This window comes from Mobula hypostoma, chromosome 5 (assembly GCF_963921235.1).
Source record: "Mobula hypostoma chromosome 5, sMobHyp1.1, whole genome shotgun sequence".
Lineage (NCBI taxonomy): Eukaryota > Metazoa > Chordata > Chondrichthyes > Myliobatiformes > Myliobatidae > Mobula > Mobula hypostoma.
The window spans coordinates 12,322,833-12,336,781 of NC_086101.1; the positions used below are offsets into that span (position 1 = coordinate 12,322,833).

At 43.4% G+C, this 13,949-nt stretch overlaps 1 protein-coding gene across 1 annotated transcript; it reads right to left on the bottom strand.

Annotated features, from left to right (window-relative positions):
• Window positions 1-7,413: 7,413 nt before the first annotated feature.
• On the bottom strand, window positions 7,414-9,336 carry LOC134346591 (heat shock 70 kDa protein 1-like). Its single transcript, XM_063048029.1, has one exon. It carries the CDS (start codon window positions 9,334-9,336, stop codon window positions 7,414-7,416), a length of 1,923 nt encoding a protein of 640 aa, XP_062904099.1.
• Window positions 9,337-13,949: the final 4,613 nt, after the last annotated feature.

Genomic DNA, 13,949 nt, shown 5'->3' on the forward strand with positions numbered 1-13,949 from the left:
TTTTATATTTCTGCTGGATCTTTAACCCGTCATGGGGTATGTGACAATAATGTAGGGAAGTGTATGGTCATACACTTTGGTAGAAGGAGTGACGGTGTATACTGTTTTCTAAATGGGGAGAAAATTCAAAAATCAGAGGTGCAAAGGGACTTAGGAGTCCTTGTGCAGTATTCCCTAAAGATTAACTTGCAGGTTGTGTTGGTGGTAAGAAGGAAAATGCAAAGTTAGCATTCATTTTGAGAGGATTAGAATATGAGCAAGGAAGTGATGTTGAGGATTTATGAGGTATTGGACAGATCACACTTTGAGTATTGTGAGCAGTTTGGGCCCCCTTATCTGAAAATGGATGTGCTGACATTGAAGAAGGTTCAGAGGAGGTTCATGAAAATTATTCTGGGAATAAGGGGTTAATCTGTGAGAAGGATTTGATGGCTCTGGGCCTGTACTCGCTGGTTGGTTGGTTGTTCATCCATTGTTGACATCGATGAGGACCTCGACACCATTGTGATGGTGCCGAGACTAGCGTGTGATTTGGATTTAAGTGAGGGAGAGTTGCGCAGCGTCAGCCTCACTCTCTCTTCCCAATTTCCATCTGGATCCAGTGGCAAGACAGAGTCTAGACGGCTGGAGATGGGACTAGGCGGAGTGGATGACCAGGACGTCTTATGTGTCTTGTCCTGCTCTACACGTTCCATGACGCTTGCAGAGACCGCCTTCTTGACCGTTGGACCTTCCATTGGTCTCGTCCGCTCAATCCGCCGGAGTCAGTCTTCACGTGCTGGGATAGACAACTCCCTATCACACCGAGGGTTTGAGACCCGTCGGCTACCCTCACCTGGTTTAGCCAGCTTGTCGAAGCCGTTGCCCGGGGTGTGGCCGCTGTCGCATGCAAACAGCTACGAGGAGCCACAGGTGAGAGCTGAGTGCCAGGTGGAGACCAAAGGTGGACTAACCGCCCTGAAAAGGACGTGACATGTTCCCCCACCAGAGGTGCTACCCCTCCCTGACACCTGAACTCGCTAGCGCTTAGAGGAAAGGGGGGGGGGGTCTAATTGAAACCTATCATCTATTGAAAGGCCTACAGAGCATTGATGTAGAGAGGATGATTCCAATAGTGGGTGTGTCTAGGACCAAAGGGCGTAGCCCCAAAATAGAGGGGCATCTATCTAGAACAGATGTGAGGAAGAATTTCTTTAGCCATAGGGTGGTGAATCTGTGGAATTCATTGTCACATCTGTGGAGGCCACGTTGTAGAGTATATTTAAAGTGGAGGTTGGTTGGTTCTTGATTAGTCAGGGCAATATAGGTTACAGGGAAAAGGCAGGGAATGGGACTGAGAGGGATAATAAATCAGCCATGATGGAGTAGTAGGTAGCCTTGATGGGCTGAATGGACTGATTTTGCTTCTATGTCTTATTACACTACCCTGAGATTGATCTTCTGCAAGTATTCACAGTAGAACAAAGAAATACAATATAATCTATGAAAAAGCTGCATACAAACACAAACTGACAAACAACCAAATACACAGAAAAACAAATAATATAAATAAGTATACTCTGAACATTAGTATAGTCCTTGAAAGTGAGTCCTTGGATTGTGTTGAGTGATCAGTTTAGTGCTGAGGTTAGTGAAGTTATCTATGCTGGTTCAGGAGTCTGTTGGTTGTAGGGTAATAACTGTTCCTGAACCTGGTGCTGTGGGACCTGAAGCTTCTTTTGTTGTGGTGGCTGTAACTTTATACATCTCATTTAAATCTTTCCTTAACTTCCTCTGCTCTACAAGGAACAATTGCGTTTTATCCAATCTTGCAGTTACAACTTCCCAGCGTTGGCACCATCTTTCCATAAATCAACCACACCCTCCCCAGAGCAAACAGACTTTTCCTATGACATGACCAGAGTTGTATGCAGTAGTAAAGCTGTGGTAAACTGTGTGTATATTTCTCGTATCTCCTCCATGCACTTCACATTTATTGTTTTGGCTAATGAAAAAATAAATTTGTATTCTACTTTAACAACATTATTGATCTGTCCTGAGGTCCCCTGTTTCTCCAATACACCCAAAATTCTCCCATTTTTGTACGTTCCATTTTCTTGTTGTGCATTTTTAACTGCACAATGTCACAAATCTCTGGATCACATTTAATTTGCCAACTTTCTGTCCAATCGACAATACTGTGCAAAAGTCCTGGGCACATGAAAAAAAATCTGTAAAGTGAAGATGCTTTCAAATATAGTGAAATGAAAAGTTTCAAATGTCAAAAAATTTACTAAAAAAGCACTAAATAGTATTATAGTAAATCAAATCAATATATGGTGTAACCACCCTTTGCCTTTAAAACTGCAACAAGTCTCTTAGGTACACACTGTTGTGCAGTTTAAAAAGAAAATCAGCTGGTAGATTGTTTCAAGCAGCTTGAAGAACTTGGCATAGTTGTTCTGCAGACATTGACTGTATCAATTGCTCTTTTGTCTCCCAGTAATCCCAGACAGCCTTAATATTGTTGAGATCAAGGCTTTGTCTGAGGCTCCGGAGGGTTCCTGTGCTGTGGAAGATGTCCTGCCTCGTCCCTGTGCCGAAGACGCCGTGCCCCAGCGGCCTCAATGACTACAGACCGGTGACATTGACCTCCCACATCATGAAGACCCTGGAGAGACTTGTTCTGGAGCTGCTCCGGCCTATGGTCAGGCCACACTTAGATCCCCTCCAGTTTGCCTACCAGCCCCGACTAGGAGTTGAGGATGCCATCGTCTACCTGCTGAACCATGTCTACGCCCACCTGGACAAGCCGGTGAGCACTGTGAGTGTCATGTTTTTTGACTTCTCCAGTGCGTTCAACACCATCCGCCCTGCTCTGCTGGGGGAGAAGCTGACAGCGATGCAGGTGGATGCTTCCCTGGTATCATGAATTCTTGATTACCTGACTGGCAGACCACAGTACGTGTGCTTGCAACACTGTGTGTCCGACAGAGTGATCAGCAGCACTGGGGCTTCACAGGGGACTGTCTTGTCTCCCTTTCTCTTCACCATTTACACCTCAGACTTCAACTACTGCACAGAGTCTTGTCATCTTCAGAAGTTTTCGGATGACTCTGCCATAGTTGGATGCATCAGCAAGGGAGATGAGGCTGAGTACAGGGCTACGGTAGGAAACTTCGTCACATGGTGTGAGCAGAATTATCTGCAGCTTAATGTGAAAAAGACTAAGGAGCTGGTGGTAGACCTGAGAACAGCTAAGGTACTGGTGACCCCTGTTTCCATCCAGGGGGTCAGTGTGGACATGGTGGAGGATTACAAATACCTGGGGATACGAATTGACAATAAACTGGACTGGTCAAAGAACACTGAGGCTGTCTACAAGAAGGGTCAGAGTCGTCTCTTTTTCCTGAGGAGACTGAGGTCCTTTACCATCTGCCGGACAATGCTGAGGATGTTCTATGAGTCTGTGGTGGCCAGTACTTTCATGTCTGCTGTTGTGTGCTGGGGTAGCAGGCTGAGGGTAGCAGACACCAACAGAATCAACAAACTCATTTGTAAGGCCAGTGATGTTGTGGGGATGGAACTGGACTCTCTGATGGTGGTGTCTGAAAAGAGGATGCTGTCTAAGTTGCATGCCATCTTGGACAATGTGTCCCATCCACTACATAATGTACTGGTTGGGCACAGGAGTACATTCAGCCAGAGACTCATTCCACCGAGATGCAACACAGAGCGTCATAGGAAGTCATTCCTGCCTGTGGCCATCAAACTTTACAACTCCTCTCTTGGAGGGTCAGACACCCTGAGCCAATAGGCTGGTCCTGGATTTATTTCATAATTTACTGGCATAATTTACATATTACTATTTAACTATTTATGGTGCAACTGTAATGAAAACCAATTTCCCCCGGGATCAATAAAGTATGACTATGACTATGACTATGACTAGAGGATATACCACCTGAAACCAAATAAAAAAACTCCAAGGTGCCTAAGAGTTTTGCATAATCTATACCATATGCACACTCAGTGGCCACTTTATTAGGTACACTTGTAAACCTGCTTGTTATTGTAAATATCTAATCAGCTAATTGTAGCAGCAACTTAATGTATAAAAGCTTGCAGACATGAGCAAAAGGTTCAGACCAAACAGAATGGGGAAGAAATGTGATCTAATTGACTTTGACTATGGATGATTGTTCATGCCAGATGGAGTGGTTTGAGTATCTCAGAAACTGCTGATCTCATGGGATTTTCATGCATAACAGTCTCTGGAGAATGGTGCGAAAAAGCAAAACAAAAATTCTGTGAATGGCAGTTCTGTGGGTGATAACATCATCTTAATGGCAAAGGTCAGAGGAGAAATGCCAAACAGTAACTCAAATAATCATGCAGTCATTTCAAAATGCATAACATGTTGAACCTTGACTGGGTGGGCTATAACAGCAGAATACTATGAACATAAACTAAGTGGCCACTTTATTATATACATGAGGTAAACAATGTATATATTTCTGCAATGTAAAGCATTCTTCTTCACTGGAGCACACGCATAAATGCTGGAGGAACCCAGCAGCCCAGGCAGCATCTATGGAAAAGAGTAAGCTGTCGCTGTTTTGAGCCAAGACCGTTCATTAGGACTGGAGAAAAAAATATGAGAAGTCAGAGTAAGAAGCTGGGGGGAAGGAAGGAGGAAATACAAGGCAGTAGGCGATTAGGGTGAAACCGAAAGGGGGGAGGAGTGAAAGAAAAAGCTGGGAAGTCATTTGGTAAAATAAATAAAGAGCTGGAGAAGGGGAAATCTGTTGTGAAAAGACAGAAGGCCATAAAAAAAAGGGAAGGGCGAGGTGATGGGCAGGGAAGGAGATAAGGTAAGAGAGGGAAATGGGAATGGGGAATGAAGGGGGGGGGGCATTACCGGAAGTCCGACAAATTGATGTTTAAGCCATCAGGTTGGAGGCTACCGAAATGGAATATAAGGTGTTGCTCCTTCAACCTGAGTGTGGCCTCATTGCAGCAGTAGAGGAGGCCATGGACTGACATGTCAGAATGAGACTGGGAAGTAGAATTTAAAAAGTAGTCTTTCTAAAATTCATGAAATCCTTATCAAATACACTGCCCTATTAACTCTTATTAACCACTTGAAGAATTCAATCAAGTTAGACAGTCATGATCTCATCCTAATAAATCCACAATGATTTGCCCTGTTCAACCTGTACTTTTTAAAACGAAATTTGTACTGTTTGTTCTAATAGTTTTCTATATAATTATTTGCTTTATCACTTTTAAACAAAAGGACGACATTATCCATGTACAATCTTCCAGCACAAAGAGGATTGGAAAGTTTTAGTCTGTCTTTGAAAAGCCTGGGATCATTCAGAGGAAGTTATTCTTTTTCAAATATATGTTTCCTTTCAATTTTTATCCTATCAGATACATTAACATCCTTTTTTGTGAAAAGATACGCAAAATATTTTTAGAACTTTATGCACGTCAGTTTGTTGGTTCTGATGTTGTTTGATGAAGCAGCAGTGTAGCATAGTGGTTAGCACAATGCTTACAGTACCAGTGATCCGGGTTCAATTCCCACCGCCGTCTGTAAGGAGTTTGTGCATTCTCCCCGTGACCTCTTACATTTCCTCCCACAGTCTGTTTGGTAGGTTAATTGGGAATTGTAAATTGTTCCATGATTAGGCTAGAGTTAAATTGGGGGTTGCTGGGCAGTGCAGCTCAAAGAGCTGGAAGGGCCAATGTATACCATGCTGTATCTGAAAGAAATAAAGAATAAAGAAATATACTTACAAAACAAATTTGGGTTTTCTTTAACTTGCTAATGTTTTTTCATACTCAGTTTGGTTTCAATGAAACCTATGAATACTATCTTGTTATTCCTTTCCTTGTTATCACAGAATAACCAATTTCATAGGGTTAGCCAGTGTCAATAGATTTCATTCTATTCATGATTTCCCTTTTAATTTAACTCCAGCAATTTCTATATTTGTTTAAGCTTTTCAATGTATTAAGTGCTTGGTATCTGATATAATTTTTCCTGGTTTGCCTTCCCTGCCATTAATGCATCTTATCATCCAGGGTATTGTACTTAAGGCATCATAAACTGCTTTGTAGTAATGTTATTTGACATTTTAAGCAACATATAAAGAGCATGTCATATGAAGAATGCTTGATGGCTCTGGCCTGTATTCACTGGAACTCAGAAGAATGAGGGGATGACCTAATTAAAACCAGTTGAATGTTGAAAGGCCTCAATAAAGTGGGTGTGGAGAGGTTGTTTCCTATGGTGGTAAAGTCTAGGAACACAGCCTTGGAATAGAGGGGCGTCCTTATAGAATGGATATGAAGAGGAATTTCTTTAGCCAGAGAGCAGTGAGTCTGGAATTCATTGCCACAGATGGCTGTGGAGCGCAAGTCTTTATGTATATTTAAGGCAGAGGATGATAAATTCTTGATTGGTCGGGGCATGAAGGGATATGGGGAGAAAGCAGGAAATTGGGGCCGAGAAGAAAAATTAGATCGACCATGATGAAATGGCGGAGCAGATTCAATGGGCCAAAATAACGTGGTTGGTCAAGTGACCATTGTTTAGATATGAAACTAAGCTTTAAGGAATATCTTGTAGATAGACAGATGCAGATGTGTTTAGCAAAGTAGTTCAAGATCCTGCACAGGTGTGATGGGTAAACAGAACAAGTAAATGTGTTCAATAAGGTATAGCTACTCATGTGCAAATAAGCTGATAGGAATAAAATATATGAGAAGGAAAGCAGTATTTTAATGTCTCTTTCAAAGTAATAATTCACCTACAGCAAGAAAAAAAAGGACATTTTTTCTGTGAAAATTACTTTGACTTTTTCAATTTTTATCACTATATTTCATCAAATGATTTTTATTGGTTGGAAAATGTATCTGGTTTTCCAGATGGTAAAAAGCAAAATGTCTTTAAATTTGGACCAGAATTAAACCAATCTATCATGTTAAATAAATGAGAAGTGAATTTGCAGTGGCAAAGTTTGGAAAAGAGAATCAATGTTTCAAAGAACAATTTAAAAAAAAAGCGCATATACCAATATACTTTAATAAGCAGTCTACTGCAGATTTATGTTTCAAACATTAAGTATGAAACATTTCAAAATTTTGTAACAAGATGGACGGAGTGAAAGGAAAATCCTATGTGCTTTCTGCATTTGCTACCAATTCTTTGAAACCATCATTTATGAAGCACAATATGCTTCAAGAAAGCAAAAAGCTGAACCACTATCAGACTTGTGTTGTTATTGCAGAGTTCTAAGAGTTAACCTAAAATTATCTATCTCAGACAAAGTTTACAGAGGCTGCTGTAGGTAGTCATAAACAGTGCATATGACATATGTCCAAAAGGTCAGTGATCAGTGTCATTCACAAGAACACAATCTATTAATCCACCTCCTCAATGGTTGGGCCTGAGGAATTGACACGTCCAGCCTGAGAGCCAAAAGAAGACTCATGGGCTGCTCCTTGGTACAGTTTGGTAATGATGGGATTGCAAACTTTTTCCAGCTCTTTCTGCTTATGCTCAAACTCCTCCTTCTCTGCCATCTGATTCTTCTCCAGCCAGGATATTGTCTGGTTGCACAGGTCAATGATCTTCCTCTTGTCTTCTTCACTGACCTTATTCCTTAAATTTGCATTCTCCACAGAGCCCTTCATGTTGAAGGCATAGGACTCCAGGGAGTTCTTGGCTGCAATCTTCTGCCGCTGCATTTCATCCTCATTCTTGTACTTCTCTGCATCTTGCACCATCCTGTCAATTTCCTCCTTACTCAGCCTGCCCTTGTCGTTGGTGATGGTGATCTTGTTTGTTTTCCCGGTGCTCTTGTCAACAGCAGAGACATTGAGAATGCCATTGGCGTCAATATCGAAGGTCACCTCAATCTGGGGTACGCCACGAGGAGCGGGAGGGATGCCTCTTAACTCAAACTTGCCCAGAAGATTGTTGTCCTTGGTCATGGCTCTCTCGCCTTCAAACACCTGAATAAGGACCCCAGGCTGGTTATCAGAGTAGGTGCTGAAGATCTGGGTCTGCTTGGTTGGGATGGTGGTGTTACGCTTGATAAGGGTGGTCATGACTCCACCTGCCGTCTCCAGCCCCAGTGACAGAGCAGCAACATCCAGGAGTAGCAGATCCTGAACATTCTCCGACTTGTCGCCCATCAGAATGGCCGCCTGGACAGCTGCCCCATAGGCCACGGCCTCGTCGGGGTTGATGCTCTTGTTCAGCTCCCTACCGTTGAAGAAATCTTGCAGCAGCTTCTGGATCTTGGGGATTCGGGTGGAGCCTCCGACCAGGACAATTTCATGGATCTGGGATTTGTCCAGCTTGGCATCTCTCAGGGCTTTCTCCACTGGCTCCAGAGTGCCCCTGAATAGGTCAGAGTTCAGCTCCTCAAAACGAGCCCTGGTGATTGAGGTGTAGAAATCAATGCCGTCAAACAGAGCATCAATCTCAACATCACTCTGGGTGCTGGAAGACAGAGTTCTCTTTGCTCTCTCACAGGCCGTCCGCAGTCTTCTCACCGCTCTCTTGTTCTGGCTGATGTCTTTCTTGTATTTCCGCTTGAACTCCTCAATGAAATGATTGACCATGCGGTTGTCAAAGTCCTCTCCTCCCAGGTGGGTATCTCCAGCTGTTGATTTCACTTCAAAGATACCATCATCGATGGAGAGAATGGACACATCGAAAGTGCCACCACCCAGGTCAAAGATGAGAACATTACGCTCCCCTTTACCTTTCTTGTCCAGACCATAGGCAATGGCAGCTGCTGTTGGCTCATTGATGACACGCAGGACATTGAGACCAGCTATCACACCAGCATCTTTGGTTGCCTGGCGTTGGGAATCATTGAAGTAAGCAGGAACGGTGATGACAGCGTTGGTGACATTGTAACCAAGGTAAGCCTCAGCAATTTCCTTCATCTTGGTCAGCACCATGGAGGAGATTTCTTCTGGGTAAAATGTCTTATTCTGCCCCTTGTGCTCCACCTTCACCTTGGGCTTCCCCGCATCACTCACCACCTGGAAGGGCCAGTGCTTCATGTCAGACTGCACCGTCGGGTCATCAAACCTCCTCCCGATGAGTCGCTTGGCATCAAAGATGGTGTTGGCAGGGTTCATTGACACCTGATTCTTGGCTGCATCACCGATGAGCCTCTCGGTGTCGTTGAAGGCCACATAGCTGGGGGTGGTGCGGTTGCCCTGGTCATTGGCGATGATCTCCACTTTGCCATGCTGAAACACCCCTACACAGGAGTAAGTAGTGCCCAGATCTATCCCGATGGCTAATGCTTTTGATCCAGGCATATCTGTCTCTCAGGTAATGTCATCTATATTCCGTCTTCTCTGCTGTTGCAATGGATTCTACAACTTTCAGTGCGTCTCTTCCCCAATAGCGCCTTTCCTGAAGTATGATATTTCGCTTCCCACCGTCCTTTTGCGTGGCGGCAGCTCAGTGTCGTAGGCGGCGCTCTGATTGTTATTGCCGCCGGCAGCAGCCAATCAGGGCGCAAGGTGTTAAGATCATTCCCGAGGTTTGGGGCGGGTTTCGGGGCTGCGATCAATGGCAGCGTGACTGGACGCCCGGAGCCGGAGAAGATGAAAATTGCGAGTGGGCGAGGGTAGTGGAAAGCTGGTGAGGTGCGAGAGCAGTAGCGCCGGGAACTGGACATGGGGTGGCCATGTGACTCTGATCAGCAGGGGCTGGAACTAATCAGTTCCAGTTTTGCCTCTCGGATCTTCTATTATCAGATCAATTTAGTCATCTAGTGAAGAGCGATACACACTTCGCCCCCAGATAGTGTAGATGTTGGAAATCTAAAATAGAAACAGAGACATAGCAAGCCTGGCTGCTTTATTGAAAGTAGAAACATTGTATATGCTTCTGGTCCATTACCTTTCCTCGGGGCTTGCAAAAGCCACCTGAATTCCCCATCTCACTCCGACCTCTCTTTACTTTTGACCTGATGTACTGTTCCAACAAGTTCCAAGTTAGGCTTGAGGTACAACTTTCCAGTTTTGGTGAAACCTATTGCTGCTTTCCAGACTCCATAAAAACTAAGAGTAGGCTCCTTACATTCCTAACATCAGAATCAGAATCAGGTTTAATAATATTGGCATGTGTTGCGACATTTGTTGTTACGTGGCAGCAGTACGCTGCAATCAATGTTCCCTCTAACTTGCAATTTCTGAGAAGCAAGATCTCCAGGGTAGTAATTACTGGATTGCTACCGCTGCCATGTGCCAGTGAGGGTAGGAACAGGATGACTTGTCAGATAAATACATGGCTGAGAAGCTGGTGCAGGAGGTAGTGCGTCAGGTTCTTAAATCATTGGAATCTCTTCTGGGGGATGTATGACTTGTACAAAAGGGACAAGTTGCACCTGACCCTGAGGGGCACCAATATTCTCGTGGGCAGGTTTGTTAGAACTGTTGGGGAAGGTTTAAACTAATTTGGCAGGGAGAATGGGAACTGGAATGAAGGGACTTAGGATAGGACCTTTAGAGGAAAGTGATCATGATATGATTGAATTCACCCTGAAATTTGAGAAGGAGGAACTAAAGTCAGGTGTATCAGATGTAGTCAAGGATTAGTGCAGTATCAGTGTAAATGTATCATTGGAGTAAAGGGAATTACAGAGACATGAGAAAGGAGTAGGCCAAAATTATTTGGAAAAGAACACTGGCAGGGATGATGGCAGGACAGCAATGGCTGGTATCTCTGGAAGCAAATTAGAAGGCACAGGATATATACATCCTAAAGAGGAAGAAGTATTCTAAAGGAAAGATGACACAACTGTAGCTAACAAGAGAAGACGTAGCTAACAAGAGAAGACAAAGCCAACATAAAAGCCAAAGAGAGAACATATAATAAAGCAAAAACAGTGGGAATTTAGATGATAGGGAAGCTTTTAATAACAAACAAAAGGTAACTAAGAAGTCATTAAGAAGGTAAAGATGGAATATGAAAGTTAGCTAGCCAGTCTCTCTCTCTCTAGCTATCCATCCCATAGGATGATGATGGTTCGTTTCAGTCAGTTAGTGGGGTTTATACCCCACTCAGAAGGGAACAGCATGTGCGTGAATAGATTTTAGGTGAGTGGGGGGTTGTGCAGGTCCAGACCCACCCTCTCGATATCCCCTCCCGGATCCAGCAGCATGGTGGGGTCCAAGACAGCTGGGGGAAGTTCTGTTGCAGTGAATGGTCAGACCAAGCTTCGATGCAAGGGATGCCCTTTCCGTGCTTCACGGCACGTGTTTGCTAGATGGCCATTGACCCTACGAGAGGGTTCATCCGCCCTTTGACAGGTCTTGTTTTTTGTCCTGCAGGGTGTCTAGCAGCATGGTTTCCTCAAAATCAGCATGGTTTCCTCAAGGGAAAATCTTGCCTGATGATCCTGTTGGAGTTCTTTGAGGAGGTTACAAGTAGGATAGATACAGGGGATGCAGAGGATGTTGTATATTTGGACTTTCAGAAGGCCTTGGACAAGGTGCCTCAAATGAAGCCGCTTACCATGTTAAGAGCCTATGATATTACAGGAAAGTTACTGACATGCTTAGAGCATTTTCTGATTGGTAGGAGGCAGCAAGTGGTAACAAAAGGATCCTTTTCTGGGTGGCTGCCGGTAACCAATGGTATTCTGCAAGGGTTGTTGTTAGAATTGCTTCTTTTTAATGCTGTATATAAATTATTTAGATGATGGAATAGATGGCTTTGTGCCAAGTTTTCAGTTGATATGAAAATTGGTGAAAGGGCAGGTAGTATTGAGGAAATAGGTAGACTGCACAAGGATTTAGACAGATTAGGAGAATGGGCAAGAAAATAGCAAATGAAATATAATGTTGGAAAATGCACGGTCATGAACTTTGGCAGAAGAAATAAATGCGCAGACTATTTTATAAATCAGAGAAAAATTCTAAAAATCTGAGATGCAAAGGGACTTGCAAGTTCTTGTGCAGAACACCCTAAAGGTTAACTTGCAGGTTGAGTCAGTGGTGAGAAAGGCTAGTGCAATGTTAGTACTCGTTTCAAGAGGTCTAGAATACAAAAGCAGATATGGTGCTGAGTCTTTACAAGGCACTGGTGAGGCCTTCTCTTAAGAACTGTGAACAGTTTGGGTTCCTTATCTAAGAAATGATGTGCTGGCTTTGGGGAGGGTTCAGAGGAGATTCACAAGGAATGAAAAGGTTATTATACGAGGAATGTTTGACGGCTCTGAGTCTGTACTCACTGGAATTTAGAAGGAGGGGATCTCATTGAAACCTTTCGAATGTTCAAAGGCCTAGACAAAGTAGATGTAGAAACGATGTTCCCCATGGTGGGCAGTCTCCGACAAGAGGGCTCAGCCTCAGGGTAGAGGGGCATCCATTTAAAACAGAGATGCCGAGAAATTTCTTTAGCCAGAGGGTGGTAAATTTGTTACCACAGGCAGCTGTGGAGGCCAGTTTATTGGGTGTATTTAAAGAGGAGATTGATAGGTTCTTGATTGGCCACGGCATCGTTATGGAGAGAAGGCTGGGAAGTGGGGCTCAGGAGGGGAAAGAAGGATCAGCCATGATTGAATGGCAGAGCAGACTCAATGGGGCAAATGGCCTAATTCTGCTCCTACGTCTTATGGTCTTATGGTAATGACCAGTGTGCACAAAATTCTTGCGCCGTGCAATTTTTTCCCAGTGACAACAACATGTGTGCACTGAATAATTTTCTTCGATAAAAACAGTATAAATATGCCAGTTCTAAAATCTGCAGACAAATCATTGAGAACTCCACGTTGTCAACACTGTCTGCATCAGAAATCGGAAAAAGAAATGTGATTGTGTATAATTGAGAAATATACTTAACATGCCAGTGAGGTAGAGTGGTGCATTTAGAGATTGGATGGTATGATTTGACATGTCAACAAATACACTCAAAAAGTTCTATAGATGTACCATGGAGAACATTCTGACAGGCTGTATCACTGTCTGGTGTTGGGGGGGGGGGGGGTGCTACACAGGACCGAAAAAAGCTGCAGAGGGTTGTAAATCTAGTCAGCTCCATCTTGGGTACTAGCCTCTTCAGGGAGCGGTGTCTCAGAAAGGCAGCATTCATTATCAAGGACGTCCAGCACCCAGGGCATGCCCATTTCCCACTGTTACCATCAGGTAGCAGGTACAGAAGCCTGAAGGCACACACTCAGTGATTCAGGAACAGCTTCTTCCCCTCTGCCATCCGATTCCTAAATGGACATTGAACCCTTGGACACTACCTCACTTTTTTTTAATATACCGTATCTCTGTTTTTTGCATGTTTTTAATCTCTTCAATATATGTATATTACTTATTATTTTTATTTCATTTATTATTTTAAAAAAATATTCTGTATTGAATTGAACTGCTGCTGAGTTAACAAATTTCACGTCACATGTCGGTGATAATAAATCTGATTCTGACGTTGTGGGCTTCACAGGGTCGTGGCTGAAAGAAAGTCATAGTTGGGAGTTTAACATCAAAGGATATACTTTATATCGAAAGGTAGGCAGGAAGGCATAGACGGTGGTGTGGCTTTATTAGTAAGAGATGGAATTACATCTTTAGAAAGAGATGACATAGGGTCAAGAATGCCAATCTTTATGGGTGGAGTTAAGAAACTGCAAGGGTAAAAAAAATATTATAGGAAATTATATATAGGCCTCCAAAGAGTATCCAAGATGTGGGGTTGAGATTGAAAAGGGAGCTGGAAAAGGCATGTAATAAGGGTAATGTCACAATTGTAATGGGGGACTTACTTCAATATACAAGGATATTGGCAAAATTAGGTTGGTGTCAAATCACACGAGAGGGAATTTGTTGAATGCCTACGAGATGGCTTTTTAGAGCAGCTTGTGTTCAAGCCTGCTGAGGAAAGGCTATCTTAGATTGGTGTTGTGTAATAATCCAGA

Bases quoted from the DNA above. Each gene is read 5' to 3' on its own strand.
- LOC134346591 (XM_063048029.1), bottom strand. From the start codon at position 9,336: ATGCCTGGATCAAAAGCATTAGCCATCGGGATAGATCTGGGCACTACT.